Source organism: Megachile rotundata, chromosome 16 (genome assembly GCF_050947335.1).
Source record: "Megachile rotundata isolate GNS110a chromosome 16, iyMegRotu1, whole genome shotgun sequence".
NCBI lineage: Eukaryota > Metazoa > Arthropoda > Insecta > Hymenoptera > Megachilidae > Megachile > Megachile rotundata.
In genome coordinates, this window is record NC_134998.1 from 8,681,082 (window position 1) to 8,701,518 (window position 20,437).

The window sequence follows — 20,437 nt, forward strand, 5'->3', positions numbered from 1 at the left end:
TTCTTAGAAATCTATAGACGTAAGACCTAGAGTCCTCAGAACCTAGGGATCCCAAAAATCTATAGACGTAAGGACCTAGAGTCCTCTGAACCTAGGGATCCTAGAAGCCTATAGACCTGAGGCCCTAGAGTCCATATCCTAGAAATTCTAGAAACCTAAGAACCTAGCATAACTTCCCCTAGGAAGTTAAGGACTAACTCTCAGAGTCTAGGACCTTACGCTTTCAAATTATAGCAGTTATTACCTAATGCTTGCTGCAACTTCTATTTGACAATTGTTTCCCCAACTCAGTCAATGTGGTTATATTTGCTGATCCACCCTGTATACACAGTTGTACGTGTAGCATGTTGTACATGAGCATGTGTGCGTTAGCATGCGTGTATTCAGTGGTCTGCCGCCCTCGTCTCGTCTAATCCTGTCTGCACGTGCGTATCGTGGTGCCGCGACGCTACAATATAGGTAAAGTAAAATTACACAGGTTTCCACTTTGAAGCTTGGAACGTCTAGTTGAGAACGGACTATTCAAACTTATTTGTGATACAGAAATACCTGCTGAGAGTTTAACGGGTGTGCTATAAATCGTGCCGTAACTAGAACGACGGTAAAAGCGAACCGAGCTGCCCTTAGCACCGAGCGAACGGGGCACTTTCCCTGGGCACTGCACTCAGGGACTGGTATTAATAGCATAAATAATTTTTGGAAAATACTTTTCAAACATTTTGTCTGAATCATTGGTGCACATTGTTTTTTATTAACGCGTTTATACATGTAGAAGAAAATTAAAGCACAAAAAGTATGTAAATAAAAATAATTTTATTCAAAGAAAACAAAAAAAGTAGACTTATACTATATCTAAATGTATAATCAGGTATTTAATGTACATAGAACTATATTTAATATAATAATAAAAAAATATCATGTATTAATACTATCTTAATGAGGTAATTAATCTGTTTGGTTTTTATGTACATATTTCACAAATTTTTTTATTTATCCCCATTGTGCAATGTTATTTAAACAATTGATCTTTTTATAAATTATAATCAGTATTGTGCTTGGAAATTGAAATACTTCCAAAGTAAGTACAAATTAATTAAATAATGTAATGTATTAAATTTCAGAAAATTCTGAAACTTCATTAATATCATGTTTTTAACATATTAAAATTTTATGTAATAAACAGTCTAAAAAATAAGGTGTAATAATAGTATTGAATTCATAAATCCTGTCATGATTGAAAAAATACTTTGTAATAAGTACTGAAACAACAATCCAATTATCACTGAAGTTACCAGTGGAGATTACTTTCCATATACATTCATTCTTTACTCTTCTAGAGCTTTGTACTTCTAGAATAGTGTAATCAAAATTCAATATATTTAGAGAAGTTGAAAATCTTACAACCCTTACTAAGAAATTCTTTTTACAGACCTATGTAAATATAAATATTTGATTATATTAAATCAAATAAATAAATCACGTTTAAAAAATTCTTCTCTTCTCCTCTACACTGTATATTATAATTATCTATCAATAGCCAAACAAACTTTTAAAGAAAGCAATACATATCAAATTAAATTCTAACAAAAATATATTTTGGTTTAAAGCAAGCCCAGCAGCGCCATAACTTCGCTATTCACCATCTAACGATCATGATAGAAAAACTCTTGAACCTCAGGTACCACAATAAAAATTCATCATATGAATAAAATTAACAATGTCATTTTTTAATGACACTGTTTAACAATTCATACTTTCTTGAAGTGGTTCAATACCCATAGTCCATATCACTGGTGAATCTGTATTTACAGTTACTTCGGAGCAATCATATGTATTTGAAGAGCTTATTATGCCACCGAATTGTAGAGTTGAACAATCTGAAAGATAGAACACTGTTTAGTAACAATATACTAATTAAAACACTTACTGACTATACTTACTTAAGTTCCACTTTAAACCAGTTGTAGTTATACTATTGACGGGTGCACCAACTGGTAATAAACCACACCAGCTATTATTTTGTACTAAAATCTTAGGTATAATTATACTATGAAAACCTGGATTTAAAATCCATGTCAGTGAGTTGCATGCAATTTGAATTACCTGAAATACAGAAATGAAATTTATAATACAGAGTTAATTAAATTCAAAACACTATAAGAAATAAAAATTACCGGTACTATCGGAATGTATTGTCCAAGGAGCTTCTCAGTTTTATATAAAGTATTAATATTTTCAATGATATGATCTAACCTTCCTGATGAGTCTACAAATACGTATATTCCATTTAACTGTTGAAAATAATAATGTTATTATCAAATGCAATTCATATGAAAAAAATTAATAAAGTATCTGATGTTACCTTTATGTTTTCTGTTTTAGCATATTGTCCTAATTGAAGCAAGGCTTTTGTATAATCTGTTTTATCCTGATCAATTGTGTGAATAACCCTAGAACCCATGGCCTCCAATTTCTCGAGAATTAAAGGAGAACAACTGTCCATATCGCCAGTAATTAAATGTGGTACGTATGTTTTGTGGTTCCCACTAAAAAGATCTATACCTTGCTTTTGTAAATAATGCAGCCATGAATGCGTTCCACCATCGACAGTAATATTAACTTCAGCTAAAGATATTCAAGAAACATGATTAGGTACTTGTACGCAGTAAGTTTTATGAGCTTAAAGAACATACCATTTTCCCATATTCGAAGGATAGTGTCATGTTTCCAGTACAGTGGACGATTCAGTATAATCACAGCGTATTTGTAATGTTTAGGACATTGAAATATTTGCATTGGATCCCATACTGTTTTATTGCAATCTGAATCATGTTGCATCATGTGGCGGTATTGAAATTTACTTAAAACTATAAAGAAACGTTTAAGTCGTTAGGTTATGTAGCACGATTACAAAATTCCTCGTTTAAACAATTTTATAACTGTCAGAAGATTCTAATACTATTAATATCCTACATAACTATAACAAAATATGAATCGAATAAAGTTATGTTCAACGTGTACTATTTTTAATATAAGCCTTACATAATAATTGCCGGACTGTATTCACGACGAAACTCAATTTCGAAATGCTTCTTTCGAGATCATACATGATTTATATATTCATATAAATATCTACATTGAACGATTAAGATAGTAATAGTATCGAAACCATTTTTTTAATTTTAATATTTTCTTTTCTTCATATTTCTCGGGAGTATTTCTAATGACTCAAATAAGTGCAAATACATGTTAGATTAGTACTTAAATGTCATCACCACGTGGTGTGAGCCTACAAAAATGCATTTTGCATATTTTTAAAATAGAATTAATGGTTTTTCTTAGCAATCAGCAATGTTTAGCTGCATTGTTAATATTGTTGAAAATATGGATTAGTATTAATGAACTGGCAGTATTATATCTATTCACAAACACATTATGTTTTGACGCGGTTTGCGCATCGGTATATTAAAAAACTATTTATAATCGCACAGTGTATTTGAACAAATATGCCCTAAATTTGATACCATCACACTTATGGAGTCGTATCTTTCCTGCTGATTCATACCCGCAAGTGCAGGCTGCACGTTCACGGTCGCCCCGCGGGCATAGTTGCCCGTGAGTGATTTCCCGTATATTTTCATTACAACTTCGTAAAATAATCAAGAAACATTATGTCGTCGAAAATTTGGGTCTGGAAGAAAGTTCCTGGTGCTGTCGGTCGATGTAACGATGTAATTTATTCACGTCCGAAATTGCCACCAAGTCAGGATCTTCTTTTATATTTTGGAGGCGATGTTCAAGTACATTTAAATAATGTTCATAGTTCACGATAGTAATTTTTAAACGAGATGTTATGTATTGTACAATATAATTTCTTTCTAGGACATTCAGGAGAATATGGCACAACATTCAGATAGTAAAAAATATATAGAATGGAACTTACAAAATACTGCTCATATACTTTCAACAAACTTTCCCAAAAAACATATTCTTATCATTCGTCCATCAAGGTGGTATTTGTAAAATAATGTTTTACACGTTGACTGTCACTCTGAAGTGTTGAAAGTTTCATTACGTAGTATTTTTATTTTTGATAATCTTATCTGTTATTTTAACAGTATTTTGTTAGTTATATTATCCATTATTTCAAGCATAAATATCTTTAATAAGGTAAGCAAAAGAATTTCTAGTAATTGATGGACTCCCACAAAAGTTCAAGCATTCCAATATATATGGCAGTCAACATGTTTGACAAAATGTTTTATATACTTTTAGCATTATCATTCTCAATTTTGTTTTAGAATGTATGTAACAATGAATGTTATGTTCAGCTGTTTTGATAACTTTGTACCAGGGAATGAATATGGTATTCCATTGTATCGCCCGTCACATAACGGTTTAAAACATTTACAAGAATTAGTAAAGTCATGTTTAGATCATATTAAAACGTGCAGTGTGAATGAGGTGTGTTTAAAACCTAATTCTTTACATGCAATCTCAAGGATTTAGTTTTAATAGAAACAAATATTTCAATTTTTAGGATCCCTCTCTTTTCAATATTGGAAGTATAAAATTAATGTTAATGGGTTTTAGTAAAGGCTGTGTTGTTTTAAATCAATTTCTCCATGAATTTCACTATTACCAAAGTAAATCAAAACCTGTTGTTGAGATCAATAATTTTATTAAACTTATTGAAAGCATGTGGTGGTTAGATGGTGGACATGCAGGATCTAAGGATACATGGATCACAGACAAATCCATTCTGGAATCATTTGCAAAATTAAGTAATATAGTAATAACAAATTGTTCTTAATCTTTTAATATTGCATTATATTTAAAAACTGATGTATTATTATAGGAATAGATGTTCATGTACATGTCACACCATATCAAGTTCATGATTCTAGTCGTCCATGGAATGGCGAAGAGGAAAACCGATTTTGTACGACTTTAAAGACTATAGGAGTTCCCATAAAACGCGAATTACATTTTGCAGATAAACCAAAAAGTTTGCTCCTTCATTTTAATGTTCTCAAAGCTGTTAGAAATTTCACACAGTAACATTGTGATATGTGCTTTTTTATGTTGTTTCAATAAAAAATATTTGCACAATAAGTTAATGATATTAACACATCTATTGAATTTTATTGAATGGTTAAATAATTATATATCAAAAAAGTTAATAAAAAATTTGTAGTTAATTATGGTCTGATATATATCTACTATTTGTACCTCCTTTTTTCCTAGATAGTTAATTCCCAAAATTAATTATAGAAGATAATCAAATATCTGCTTCTGTGGTTCTTATATAAATGATTACTGTAATTCAAATTTATTTGTAAAAATGTTAATGATCTTAAATCTTATTTTCTACTAACATGTTACATGAAGAAAAACTCTGAAGTACAATTTATTATATAATTTTTGATATGTTAGACATATAACGACATTTTATGTTTAATAACTTAAAGAATAATTATATGCTTATAAAATCTTTATGAAAATAAATGATTGAAACTTTTAAAATTCATGTAACACAACTAGTAGGAAATCTACACAAAATAAACATTTTATTTGCACAATAAATATGTTTAACCTTTCAATAATATGGTACTAGCATCTATTTGGACATTTTTTCTTATCATACGTTATGTTCCCAGATTCTAGAACAAATTATTATTATTAGTAAACATAAGAAAATCAATACAACTATACTGTTTTACTAATAAAGTTATTTACCATTTTTAAAGTGAGGTAATGTGACTATAGCCCATTCATCAGATCCATCGCAACAATCACAATACCCATCATTAACTTTGTAAGATGCTATTTTCGCTACAATGTAATTAAAATCATTAAAAATATTACTTTTAAAAGATCTTGTATAAAATAAAATATAAAATAAGCAATACCTGGAAAATGTGAGGATGAAATTTCACAATAAAACACACCATTATTACATGCATTGGTACCAGGTTCATCGCTACCATCCAAAGGACAGTCACAATAATTGTCATTAATTTTAAAATAGTCTATGTTATCTTTTGAAGCAAAACACACAAATTCCCCTTGCATGTTTGGCAAATATTTTGAAATATCCTGATCACGTGTCCCACGCAAGGATACACTTCTACCATTCTTATCACGCAGAAGTTTAGAATGTGACAATTCGTTCCATTTTGACTGTACTTTACCAGTGATAAGGTAATCAGATGTTCGTACTGATCCACTAATTAATTTTCCTACAATCGCTTGATTAAGTTCTTTAAAGTAAACTAACTGATGAATAACAAAAATAATAGCTGCTATGAAAACACAGATCAATGTATATTTTAATTTTTTTCGCAAAAAGCGTCGTTTCCAAGATATTTCCGTTTTCATACTTGCCGGTTCAACAATCGCTTAATATTCTTTAACAGCTGAAAGCGATATTGTTTTATCATGTATTATCAATTTTTTGGTTCAGTACTTGTTTCTGTATAAGAAACATATCTTAAATATATCTGATAATGATACTGTACATAAAATATACATTTTTTATTTTAATCAAAGGTCACATCACGTTTTATTTACAAACAGTACATAAATATCGCAGTTCACTTTGAACACAGTCAAAATTACATTGCGGACAGAAAGGTTCTAAGTTAAATGAAGTTATCTGCTGTTTATCGATATTCGTGGTAATCGAAAAGGTAGTTTGAACTGTCATTTTTTTTTACTGCAGATACTTTATAAATGCTAATTTTTTATTTTTCTTTACTATCTATTTTATACTGAAAGCAAAAACTCATTTTCCTTAATATTAAAGATGTGTAAGATCCCCGTAGACAGGGATATCTATGGGGATCTCACAATTTCGAGATCGAAATCGAGACAAATCGAAAAATTGCGGGCGAGATCTCGATACTTTTATATTCCGATTATAAGAATAAGCGCGAAATCGCGCAATAAAAATGGCTATGAATCAGCCATTTTTTACCAAAGTTTTGATAGAAGAAATTATAGTAAATGAATGGTAACTACTATTGTTAAAATGTAATTATTTTAATTTTCAATCAAGCATATAAATTAATTTCATTTGTTTAATACTACATTTCATTTTTAAATCGATTTATCTTGTAACTATAAATGCAAAAATATCTAACTTTACGTACAAAACAAACTGATGTACAGTTTCACAGATTTTAAAGACAAAATATGAAAATACTCGAGGAAAAAGATAACAAGATCTATTTCATGGTAAATTACAATATAGAAAAGCAATATGCAGAAATTGTCACGTAATACAAATAGTTCGTAATAGTATAAACAGGTTGTTACAATACGTCAGTGCATATGTATTATTAGTGTTTAATTTATAAGGTTCTTGTTCCTTTTCAAGCCAAGAAAGCAATTATTACATCGGTCTTCTCATGCCACGCATAGGTGCCTGAGGACCATTATCCTGACCACTCTTAGGATTCTTTATGGTTTCATCAACAGACAAAATGAGACATGCTGCCTCAGTCGCGGCAGTTAAAGCATTAATTTTGACAACAGCTGGTTCCCAAACGAAAGCTGACATGTTGTCGCCGATGTCTTCAGTATTAATGTCAACACCGTAAGTATGCATGCCTTTATGCTGTTTCTGTCGCAATTTGTTTAAAATACTCGTTGCATCGAAACCAGCATTATCACACAATTGCCTGCAAATAATATAATTACATTTTCCATAAATCTGGTATCACATGCAACAAAAAAGGAATTAAGATATCCACCTTGGAATAACTTCCAATGCACGAGCTATTGCTCCAATTAAAAGTTGCTCTTTTCCAGCTATAATACGAGAATAATCTCTCAATGTCTTTGATAATTCCATTTCAATAGCTCCTCCACCAGCCACGTATGCATTAGTTTTAAACAAACGTCTTACAACCATGATGGCATCATGCAAAGACCTCTCTGTTTCTTCCAAAAATTGTTCCGCTCCTCCACGCAATATAAACGTACACGTCTTAGCACGTGATCCTTCATAGAAGAAATTGAATCTAGACACAAATATGTTGATGTAATATTTGACAATAAAATATTTAAGCTATATCAATTGATTAAATACCTTTCTCCACCAATTTGCTTTTCTTCAAACATTTCACACCTGCCAAGATCGGACTCCTTAATATCATGCACTGTAGTTAAAATACATCCTCCACAAGCTTTCATCGTTCTCTTCAAATCTTCCTCAGGAACTCTGCCCGCACAGAACATGTCCCGGTCGGCGAAATACTGAGTGGCAACATCGCCAATAGGTAACTTTGACAGAACAACCTGTGCTCCGCTCTTGTGAATTTTATCGAGTTTATTGTACAAAATTTGCCATTCGGCATCAACTATCTTTTGATATTCCGCAACGTTATCTACGCGAACTTCGGCATTATCTCTTTCTGCTTTAAGCTCCAACTCTATATTTAACAGGGCAATTTTACAATCTTGATATTTCTTAGGTTGCATTTCAAAGCCGGCATAGGAGAAGGTTTTTTTAAAAGCTACTCCTTTAACCAGTTCTGAATCTTCCAATGCTCCTCCAGAGACCTGCAATTATTAAGTACAATGATAAATTTATGATATTTACAGCTATAAATGTTAATTTAAATCAGCTTACCTTTTTAATACCAATCATGTTAAGAGGTAACAACTCATCAAGCATCATAACAGCTTTTACAACCATGCGACTAAAGAATTCTTTTTGTTGATGAATTAATTTTGAACTCATAGATGTAGCTGCACACTCTTCTAAAAGTTCTACTAGTTTTGTTTGATCGGATTTGTCTATTTTTACACTCACTGCATTTATTTTGTCAACTGCTACTTGAAGGGCAATACGAAGAGCTTTGATCATAATACGTGGATGAACACCTTCTTCAATAAATGATTTCATTTGTTTCAAAAATTCTCCTGCTAATAAAACTACGCTTGTTGTACCATCACCAACCTATAGTGAAAAATAGAAAGTCAAAGCATTTATATAGAAATATTCAATAATATGTTTGAACATTATTGAGGCAACTGCATATCTTCAGGAAGTTACCAGTCTACGAGTTCTTAAATATACTATTCTCTGTAGCTAACTAGTAAATGTTGCATTTGACACATTACTATTTTATCTTCCTACAGAGTTCATTCTTTTCATAGTAACACTTACTTCAGCATCCTGAGATTTAGCAATGTCTACTAAAGTTTTAGCTGCAGGATGTACTACTTCTAAAAGTCTTAAAATAGTTGCGCCATCATTTGAAATAGTGGCTTTTCCATTTTGACCAACAATCAATTTATCCATCCCTCTAGGACCTAACGTAGTCCTCACCGCATCTACCACTATTTGACAAGCATTTATATTCGATATAAGCTGTTGCTTTCCCTGTGATGCATCTGTGCCTTCTTTGAGTAAAATTATTTGAGGTTGCTGGAAGAAACATTTATAAATAATTTTATATATTTGTTATTAATAATAAAACAATGATCATGATAACAATTATGTACTCTCATGTATTTCCCCATTTTTTATATTCAAATGTACATGTGACTTTTACTGTAAAATGGCGATTCAAAGTTTTCTGTTACTATCCTGTCAAATTTCAAAAGACAGATGAATTAAGAATTTGCTTCTATTTTTTTGTTTCGTTACTATGCAAGGTTTTGATTCGCTCATGAAATTAATCAGTTTACATAAATTTCTGGAAAGGTAAGTATTTTATTCCATTCATTATTAATGTCGTTTCCACATGCACGTTATGGAAGTAAGCCGAAATTATCCTTATAAGGTTAGAGCAACCGAACCTATATGATGTTCGTTCTTCCGCGAAATAACTTACAAGTGTCTCTTAAAATGTTGATAACAGTTAAGTATACTAATTTTTAACGATTAAAATGGTCAACATAAATTACATTTTCATTTTTAATTTATTTTGAGCAAGAAGCGGTCGGTATTAAAATTCTGTACATTGTATTCACATTCTTGTTAAGAAAATGAAGATTTCGTGTTCCTTTATGTGTAAAATAAAAATTCTCGTTTCCGGCTTACCATTTTTATAACTTATTATTTGATTAATTGTTTCTTTTTAACTCGACACACCGTTCAAGCACTGGTACTTTGTTAACCTGTAAATTGCGATTCGAGATGATTCTACTAAAGACATAAGCGCCGAACAGTGTTGGGCAGTCGTGAGATTTTCTCACGCGAGAGCTTTATGCGCATGCGTCAGCGACGTCACAGCTTGCTGTCAGTGCCGTACCTAGCCGGTACACGCAGTGGTGACTGATGATCCTACATAATTTTTCAAAAATTCTTATAATTGCACTGCAAACTATGAATGTATAGATTGGGTTAGATTACATTAGGCTGGGTTAGGTTAGTCATATATATGACTGTATAAAACTATACAACTATATATACATATATTATAAGTAAAATTGCAATCGTAGCTCTTAAATTCTAAATTCTAATTTTCAATTAAATTCTAATCGTAGCTCTTAGCTCGGTATAGTTCTCTGAAGATTTTTTAAAGCCTTCAGAGAACTATACCAATTACCAGGTCACACCACGTGGAGGTGGCTACGATAGTGACCCACCCTAACTCCAAATCCCTTCCACCCTCCAATTGCAACCTCATTTATCGGAAGGATAAATGAGTTCTGACTCTACTTAGCTCATAAGCTCGCACATACAAGTTCTTTACCACAATCCAGTAAAGAACTTGTATCACACGCACACGCATACATTAACTTAATACTAATCGCAAGGGGCCCCACACACATACGCTTAACTTATTCTAAACGCCGCATGGTACCTCTTATTCTAAGATTGCACTCGAATAATCTATGACGAATTCCAAAAGCAAAGGGAAGAAAGTTAGAAGAACTTTCTATTGAAAGCAAAGAAAGTTAGAAGAACTTTCTATTAAAAAGAAAAGAAAGTTAGAAGAACTTTCTGTGAAAAAAGGGGATCAGTATTTTTCGCCAAGTGAACCTCGCCTTCCATGGGTCAAAGGGTAGTCCACAGTGGCTTACGTGAACCACGAGACAGAGATGAACCGAAAATACTGGCAAGAACGAGTGACACATCCGCGGAGGGTCTCCCATTTCTCCCCGCTTGCGTTTGAAGCAAGTCTGACCGCAGAGAGGAGACCCCTGCCGTGAGGCGGCAGATCGAGATGGTTCATCAATCGATCGGCCCCGCAGAGATGTGTCCCTGGCGCTACACCAGCACTTGCAGCTCACCTCGGCCGCGTGTTCACTGCGCTATGAACCCCCAATGATCCACTTGGGTTCGGAACGATTGACAAAAAATAACCGAGTATACTACAATCTAACGCGTAGAAAGCTTGAGAATTCAGAAGATGCAAGAGTGCAAGTTAGAATAAGAGGCACTTACAGGGACCCACCCGCCCTACCCACAAGCACACTTTACTTAAAACTAACGCACGCATACAATTAACTTAAAGCTAACGCACGCATCCCTCGATGATTCCTCGATGATCCCTCGATAATCGATGTCTTCAATCTTCGCGTATACGCCATTCACACATGCACTCATGCATACTACAATATGTTACAATAGACGCAACTTAAAACTAACTTAAAATTACTTAAAATTAATGCATTAGTTGATGATATCCCTCGAAGGAAGTCTTCAATGATGATCTATTCCTTACCTATAGAATGCATGCAGAATTCATGCGAACAATTAAATTTATATTAACATTTTCGGAATAAAAGTGAAATAAAACTCGAGTCGACTCGATAAAAATACGCAAATAAAATACAATATACTTGGGAAATATATAAATTAAGAGAAACATGAATTATTAAAATAAAAACCTGAAACATACAAATATAGTGGAGACAAGTATGGATCATTAATAATTACTTACATATAATTAAAATCTGAAACAGACAAAATGTAATTAGGCAGATATAACAAATTGAATTACTTACATAAAATAAAAATCTGAAACAGACAAATATTTATTAACATAGAAAAGACTACTTACTTAAAATAAATTCCTGAAACAGAGAAATAATTATTAATTATTAATAAAGAAAATAAATTACTTACTTAAAATAAATTCCTGAAACAGACAAATATTTATTAATAAAGAAAATAAATTACTTACTTACAATAAATTCCTGAAACAGACAAATAATTATGAACATAGAAAATAAATTACTTACTTAAAATAAATTCCTGAAACAGACAAATATTTATTAATAAAGAAAATAAATTACTTACTTACAATAAATACCTGAAACAGACAAATATTTATTAATAAAGAAAATAAATTACTTACTTACAATAAATTCCTGAAACAGACAAATAATTATGAACATAGAAAATAAATTACTTACTTACAATAAATTCCTGAAACAGACAAATATTTATTAACATAGAAAATAAATTACTTACTTAAAATAAATACCTGAAACTGACAAATATTTATTAACACAGAAAATAAATTACTTACTTAAAATAAATTCCTGAAACAGACAAATATTTATTAATAAAGAAAATAAATTACTTACTTACAATAAATTCCTGAAACAGACAAATAATTATGAACATAGAAAATAAATTACTTACTTACAATAAATTCCTGAAACAGACAAATATTTATTAACATAGAAAATAAATTACTTACTTAAAATAAATACCTGAAACAGACAAATATTTATTAATAAAGAAAATAAATTACTTACTTACAATAAATTCCTGAAACAGACAAATATTTATTAATAAAGAAAATAAATTACTTACTTAAAATAAATTCCTGAAACTGACAAATATTTATTAATGAAGAAAATAAATTGCTTACTTACAATAAATTCCTGAAACAGACAAATATTTATTAATAAAGAAAATAAATTACTTACATAAAATAAATACCTGAAACAGACAAATATTTATTAATAAAGAAAATAAATTACTTACATAAAATAAATTCCTGAAACAGACAAATATTTATTAATATAGAAAATACACTACTTACTTAAAATAAATTCCTGAAACAGAGAAATAATTATTAATTATTAACATAGAAAATAAATAACTTACTTACAATAAATTCCTGAAACAGACAAATAATTATTAATTATTAACATAGAAAATAAATTACTTACATAAAATAAATACCTGAAACAGACAAATATTTATTAATAAAGAAAATAAATTACTTACTTACAATAAATACCTGAAACAGACAAATAATTATTAACATAGAAAATAAAATACTTACTTAAAATAAATTCCTGAAACAGACAAATATTTATTAATATAGAAAATACACTACTTACTTAAAATAAATTCCTGAAACAGAGAAATAATTATTAATTATTAACATAGAAAATAAATAACTTACTTACAATAAATTCCTGAAACAGACAAATAATTATTAATTATTAACATAGAAAATAAATTACTTACATAAAATAAATACCTGAAACAGACAAATATTTATTAATAAAGAAAATAAATTACTTACTTACAATAAATACCTGAAACAGACAAATAATTATTAACATAGAAAATAAAATACTTACTTAAAATAAATTCCTGAAACAGACAAATATTTATTAATAAAGAAAATAAATTGCTTACTTACAATAAATTCCTGAAACAGACAAATATTTATTAATAAAGAAAATAAATTACTTACATAAAATAAATACCTGAAACAGACAAATATTTATTAATAAAGAAAATAAATTACTTACATAAAATAAATACCTGAAACAGACAAATATTTATTAATAAAGAAAATAAATTACTTACTTACAATAAATTCCTGAAACAGACAAATATTTATTAATAAAGAAAATAAATTACTTACTTAAAATAAATTCCTGAAACTGACAAATATTTATTAATGAAGAAAATGAATTACTTACTTAAAATAAATTCCTGAAACAGGCAAATGTTTATTAATAAAAAAAATAAATTACTTACTTAAAATAAATTCCTGAAACAGACAAATATTTATTAATAAAGAAAATAAATTACTTACTTACAATAAAACCTGAAACAGATAAAAGTAATTATGACAGAAAATGGAAGGAGCAAAAAATGAAATCTCCCTTTATTCGAAACGAAACTCTTGAAAAATCAAGATCATAGACTTTGAAAACCTTAAAATCCGAAATGAAATTATAGATTCAAAAACCTCAATTCCGAAATAAAAAGACGTCGGGATTAAGAAACCTCAAAACTTGAAATAAAATCACGGTACTCTTTGAAAACCTCAAATTTGAAATAAAAACCTAAAGAGATTAAAAATTTCAAGACGGAATTGAAATCACCAAGTGGTCCAAAGACTTCGACACTCGAAGTAATATTCTCGCATGAAATGAAAGAGAAACTGAAATCAAAGTACAAGAATTAAAAACCAATGAAAAAATAAAGTTAGAGAGGAAGAAATAAAGTCTCGAAAACTTTGAAGCTAGAAATAAAATGAGATAGAGTATTAAAGGCCCTATCAGTGAGTACAGGATGCAGGACACACACCATTCACACACTCACGCATACTATAATACATTCTAAATACCCTACATGTACCTCTTATTCTAAAATTGCACTCGCATATAAAACTTTGTAAAAATTGCAAGAAGATAGGAAAGAAAGTTGGAAGAACTTTCTTTTAAGTTTGGAGAAATTGAGAAAAAAAAGTACAAAAAATAACAAACTATTACTACAATCTAATACGTAAGTTAAAAAATTGTGACAAAGATGAGTGCAATTTAGAATAAGAGGTACTTACAATGTGCGCAAGCTTTTCGCCACAAATTGTGACGAAAAACCTGCGCCCGAGCCCACCCTTCCTCCCACAGCTCGGAATAAATATAAAATACACTCAACAGAACTTACCAAGAATTAAATGCTGAAACATACAAAAATTTATTAAAATAGAAATTTCAGAACAAAGAATATAACTTACCAAAAATTAAATGCTGAAACATACAAAAATTTATTAAAACAGAAATTTCAGAACAGAGAATATAACTTACCAAAAATTAAATGCTGAAACATACAAAAATTTATTAAAATAGAAATTTCAGAACAGAGAATATAACTTACCAAAAATTAAATGCTGAAACATACAAAAATTTATTAACATAGAAATTTCAGAACAGAGAATATAACTTACCAAGAATTAAATGCTGAAACATACAAAAATTTATTAACATAGAAATTTCAGAACAGAGAATATAACTTACCAAGAATTAAATGCTGAAACATACAAAAATTTATTAAAATAGAAATTTCAGAACAGAGAATATAACTTACCAAGAATTAAATGCTGAAACATACAAAAATTTATTAACATAGAAATTTCAGAACAGAGAATATAACTTACCAAAAATTAAATGCTGAAACATACAAAAATTTATTAAAACAGAAATTTCAGAACAGAGAATATAACTTACCAAGAATTAAATGCTGAAACATACAAAAATTTATTAAAATAGAAATTTCAGAACAGAGAATATAACTTACCAAAAATTAAATACTGAAACACACAAAAATTTATTAACACAGAAATTTAATAGGTGAGAACAATGTAAGAACTTACCAAAAATTAAAATCTAAAATAGACAAAAATTTATTAACACAAAAATTTCAGAACAGAGAATATAACTTACCAAGAATTAAATGCTGAAACATACAAAAATTTATTAAAATAGAAATTTCAGAACAGAGAATATAACTTACCAAGAATTAAATGCTGAAACATACAAAAATTTATTAAAATAGAAATTTCAGAACAGAGAATATAACTTACCAAGAATTAAATGCTGAAACATACAAAAATTTATTAAAATAGAAATTTCAGAACAGAGAATATAACTTACCAAAAATTAAATACTGAAACACACAAAAATTTATTAACACAGAAATTTAATAGGTGAGAACAATGTAAGAACTTACCAAAAATTAAAATCTAAAATAGACAAAAATTTATTAACACAAAAATTTCAGAATAGAGAAGAATGTAAGAACTTACCCAAAATTGAATTCTGAAACAGACAAAATTTTATTAACACAGAAAATTGTGGGAAAGGGAGCAAAATTTTTCTTTATTTCATACAAGAATTTTGAAAAATACAAAACGCAATGAAAATTGCGGATTTGAGGGGAAAACAGAACTTACCAAAGAAGAAATACTAAAACGAACAAAAATTGATTAACATGGAAAATTTGAGAAGCGAAAACAATGTAAGAACTTACCAAAAATTAAATTCTGAAACATACAAAAATTGATTAACAAAGAAATTTCAGAACAGAGAATATAACTTACCAAGAATTAAATGCTGAAACAGACAAAAATTTATTAACACAGAAATTTCAGAGCAGAGAACAATGTAAGAACTTACGAAAAATTAAATGCTGAAACAGACAAAACTTTATTAACATAGAAAATTAAGCAAAGAAGTGAAATATTACTTTAGCCCACCCACAAATAGAAAATTAAGCAAGGGACAGTAATTTTACTTTACCCCACCCAAAAATAGAAAATTAAGCAAAGGAGGGAAACATTACTTAACCCCAACAAAACATTCATAAAATAGAAAATGCAATAAAAATGCCTGAAAATTCGAAATAAAATCGCGAAATAAAATCGTGTGCTCGAAATTCGAGCAAAACGCGTTAAACGATACTTTCGTACCGTAAAAAAAAAACACATGTAAAATACAAGAAAATAATAGCGAGCATAGTGACAGAATGACTGTCCATCCTAAGATCTTAGGATGGACATTCATTAATAGTTCCCCTCTTCTTTGGCAATTTTTGCCGGGGCTCTTCGGCATATAGCCTCTTCTCTCTTCGGCAAAGCCTCACAAAAATCACTCGCGAAATTTTACGGTAACTCGGACATTCTTAGTTTTCAATTACATAAATTCTCAATTTCGCTATCAATCTCCATAAACAGATAGCAGACAGTTTTATCGAAATAAAATTGCATTACTATCCATTTATTTCGATCGATAACAAAATCGAAATTTTATGTAATATCTAATGAGTTAATTTGATAATCAAGAAAAATACTGAAAAAAGATATACGACCAGCGATTCTTAGAATGCGCTGTCCGTAAAAGAATGTCCGAGCAGATTATTTTATTTCACTGCACTTCACTTCACTTCACTGTATACTTCATTTTTGCAGTCGGATCTAGAACCCGACTGCGACTTACAAACTAAAAGGCCTGGCCTGAACGAACAATCGAGTTCAAGAGATATTAAATATATTCATATTTAATTTTTCTCTTCTCGATTTTTCGTGAACCCCCCAGATGCAAGCATCTCACGTGTGAGAGAGGAGGACAGAGAAACGTGAAAGCTTGCTCTGGCCCTACCTACTTAAAACTAACTCATTCACACCAGAAGTAAGCTACCTGCCTGCCTATCGCTATATTTAAAAAATTGCAAAGTCCATTCTCACAAAAACACACTCCACGGTTCTCACACATACCACCCGGGTGCAAAAAAGCCTAATCCTAGGGAGTACGTCCCGGGACGTCTCCGACACCCGAGTTCAATACAACATTCACACTCTAAGTTCATACCTTTTTGCTGAAATCGATCGACAATCGACAGTGAACTTAACATATTTCATTTTCGTATTCTTTCGAATATTTAATGTAATATGTACATGTAATAATTTCAACTACTCATACAATTTTCTTACTTAATCAATTTATATAACTTTGAAATGACTCTACTTGCATTTTGTATGCATTTTCAAATGACTCGACTTGCATTTTGTATGCATTTTCAAATGGAATTTTGCAAAATTTAAAAAATAAATCGACACAAGGTCCACGACCTAACCACACACACACGTGTAACTTGTGTCGATAATTCACTGTCAATTTGTCGATCGCCAAAATATCTTAAAACTAAACCGTGTCCACCTGCCCTAACCCATGCGAGTAGCATCTAAGCACGCGCATGAGTATAGAGCATAAAAATGAACACGGCCACATGTATTTTGACCTACCAGTTTTCTTCATGTGTGCTGAAAATCCTGAGCTAAAATACATGATTAGAAACATGCTAATAAAGTGTCTTCCAGCAAAAATTGACTCTAACTTTAAAAAACTTTCAAAATGGAAAATGGAAGATCACTTTGCAAAAATCTAAGTATATCGGTAGTTTCATTCTTAACAGATTTATGATATCAAAGTAAATTTCTAAATGACTCAAACATTCACAAATAACTTTGATATCGAAATCTGTTTCTCGCGATACTTTCTTGTACATTTATTTAAAAAATTTTCACGCGTACGTAAAAATTGAAAGTGACTCGATAACTTTATCAAAATGACTCGAAAACTACTGTGAAATCGGAGGGTCATCCGACTTCTATGTACTAATTTTAATTTTAAATTGTAAAGAAGTTAAAACGCGATGTACAAGAAAACCCTGACCTGAGCTAATAAATATAATAAACAGTTTGTACGAATTTTGCACGATCGTACAGTCGTGGTCACTATGCTCGCTCAAAAATATAAAATACAACCAGTTCCCGTGTCGCTTCGGACCATTCGTCCTACGACATGATGGGAACCGGAGGAACCATAAAGCATGCGACTCACCGATCGCTGACTTGCGCCACTGCGATCGCTTTACCGGTAAAGCATCAGAGATTTGGACTGCTTTGGACTGCTTTGGACTGCTTTGGCAACGTTTGGATTTGGTAGTTTGTCCATTGGATTGGTAGCGTGACCTGTAATCATAGCAGGACAACAATTTAGTAACTGTCAATCAATTTGCATTTCGAGTAACGTATACATTTTTGAAACGCAAACAGTTAATAAACAAGTTAAGCATGCATGCAGTACTACATTACAAAAACCAGTAATAAATTTGCAAACGTATATCAAAACGTATAGTCACTCAGTGAAACATTATAAAATATTCGAAAAAATATGTCAATGCACTTGAATAATTATTGTATGGCACAGGTTAAAACGTTTGCAAATTTATACCGAAACACATAGATAACTACATGGTAAAACACATTAAAACACCAGTGCAAGTATTCCAAAACATTTAAATAACCATTCCATAATACACACTAAACCACCAGTAACAATATGTCAAAACATTTAAATAATCATTCCACATAATACACTAAACCACCAGTAACAATATGTCAAAACACTTAAATAATCATTGCATAAAGTACACTAAAACACCAGTAACACTATGCCAAAACACTTAAATAATCATTGCATAAAGTACACTAAACCACCAGTAACAATATGCCAAAACACTTAAATAATCATTTCACATAATGCACTAAACCACCAGTAACAATATGTCAAAACAATTAAATAATCATTGCATAAAGTACACTAAAGCACCAGTAACACTATGCCAAAACACTTAAATAATTATTGCATAAAGTACACCAACACCCAATAACAGTTTGTAAAAGCACTTAAATAATCACTCCACAAAATACATTAAAACAGTAAAAAATTAATAAAACATTCAAATAACCGCACCATAAAACACAGTAATAAATCCGTATACACATGCACAATCACTTAAGGAAACACACTAGTAAAGTCACTGACACTTGTAGAACCACACCATAAATTTTATTAATACACCCCCATAATTAATAAAAAATAATTATTAAAGCACATTAAACACTAGTAATAACACACTAGGTACACTAATATATCCGTATATGCATGCAGGTAACACACTGGTTAAATCACTGACACTTGTAGAATCACACCATAAAATTTGTTAATACACCCGCGTATTTATTAAAAAATATTTATTAAAACACACTAAACACTTATTAAAGCACAGTAGGTAATACAGGGACAAGCACAATATCGGTAAAGTAAACCCTTGACTCGTACCGGTAAGTGTTGACAGGGCCGATCCGACCTCCTCGACTTCCAAAACAAAACTGAGCAGCGGCGACCTCTTCAAGTGTAAGTGCGATTGGTAGTTTACAGTAACCAATTAGACATCACGTAATCGACCAATAGATCAAATCGAAGTGCAAGAGTGATTGCTAGTGTACAGTAGCCAATCAGACATCATGTAATCCACCAATAGCGTGCAGCCACTCTCATTGGTTACTGTATAATTATTCTAACGTCATATTTTTTATAATTTCATATTTTTTGATAGTTTATTAACAAATTTATTGTTGTAATTATTTAAATTTATTAATTTTTTTTAACTTAATCTTGCAGATATGTTGCAAAATGATTATTTATTAGTATACATATATGTATATATCGTGAATTATATAATATAATATAATGGGAATAATATGATGGGATATAGGAGATTATTATATTTGAAATAACACAAAAGCACAATAACTTTTAAAACACTAAATGAATTTATTATTTAAGAAAAACGACTTGGAACGACTTTTAT

At 30.3% G+C, this 20,437-nt stretch overlaps 3 protein-coding genes across 4 annotated transcripts; 1 reads left to right on the forward strand and 2 right to left on the reverse strand.

Moving 5' to 3' along the window:
• Positions 1 to 1,490: 1,490 nt before the first annotated feature.
• Positions 1,491 to 7,072, reverse strand: LOC100875127 (uncharacterized). Its single transcript, XM_076541542.1, has 7 exons — positions 5,913 to 7,072; positions 5,740 to 5,835; positions 2,694 to 2,867; positions 2,363 to 2,625; positions 2,175 to 2,291; positions 1,941 to 2,103; positions 1,491 to 1,877 (listed from the first exon to the last, which is right to left on the reverse strand). Exons 1-7 carry the CDS (start codon positions 6,379 to 6,381, stop codon positions 1,741 to 1,743), a joined length of 1,419 nt encoding a protein of 472 aa, XP_076397657.1. The 5' UTR covers positions 6,382 to 7,072; the 3' UTR covers positions 1,491 to 1,740.
• Positions 3,197 to 5,629, forward strand: LOC100875243 (mitochondrial protein C2orf69 homolog). Its single transcript, XM_003706456.3, has 5 exons — positions 3,197 to 3,800; positions 3,883 to 4,010; positions 4,302 to 4,464; positions 4,541 to 4,784; positions 4,859 to 5,629. Exons 1-5 carry the CDS (start codon positions 3,672 to 3,674, stop codon positions 5,059 to 5,061), a joined length of 867 nt encoding a protein of 288 aa, XP_003706504.1. The 5' UTR covers positions 3,197 to 3,671; the 3' UTR covers positions 5,062 to 5,629.
• A 140-nt stretch (positions 7,073 to 7,212) lies between the features above and the next one.
• On the reverse strand, positions 7,213 to 10,222 carry CCT7 (chaperonin containing TCP1 subunit 7). Of its 2 annotated transcripts, none has more exons than XM_012292690.2 (6): positions 10,058 to 10,222; positions 9,179 to 9,439; positions 8,639 to 8,968; positions 8,096 to 8,568; positions 7,758 to 8,027; positions 7,213 to 7,685 (listed from the first exon to the last, which is right to left on the reverse strand). In XM_012292690.2, the coding sequence occupies exons 1-6, from the start codon at positions 10,058 to 10,060 to the stop codon at positions 7,397 to 7,399; spliced, it is 1,626 nt and encodes a 541-aa protein (XP_012148080.1). In that variant the 5' UTR covers positions 10,061 to 10,222; the 3' UTR covers positions 7,213 to 7,396. The 2 variants fall into 2 exon arrangements, with proteins under 2 accessions (XP_012148080.1, XP_076397654.1); XM_076541539.1 differs by lacking the exon at positions 10,058 to 10,222 and adding an exon at positions 9,517 to 9,549.
• Positions 10,223 to 20,437: the final 10,215 nt, after the last annotated feature.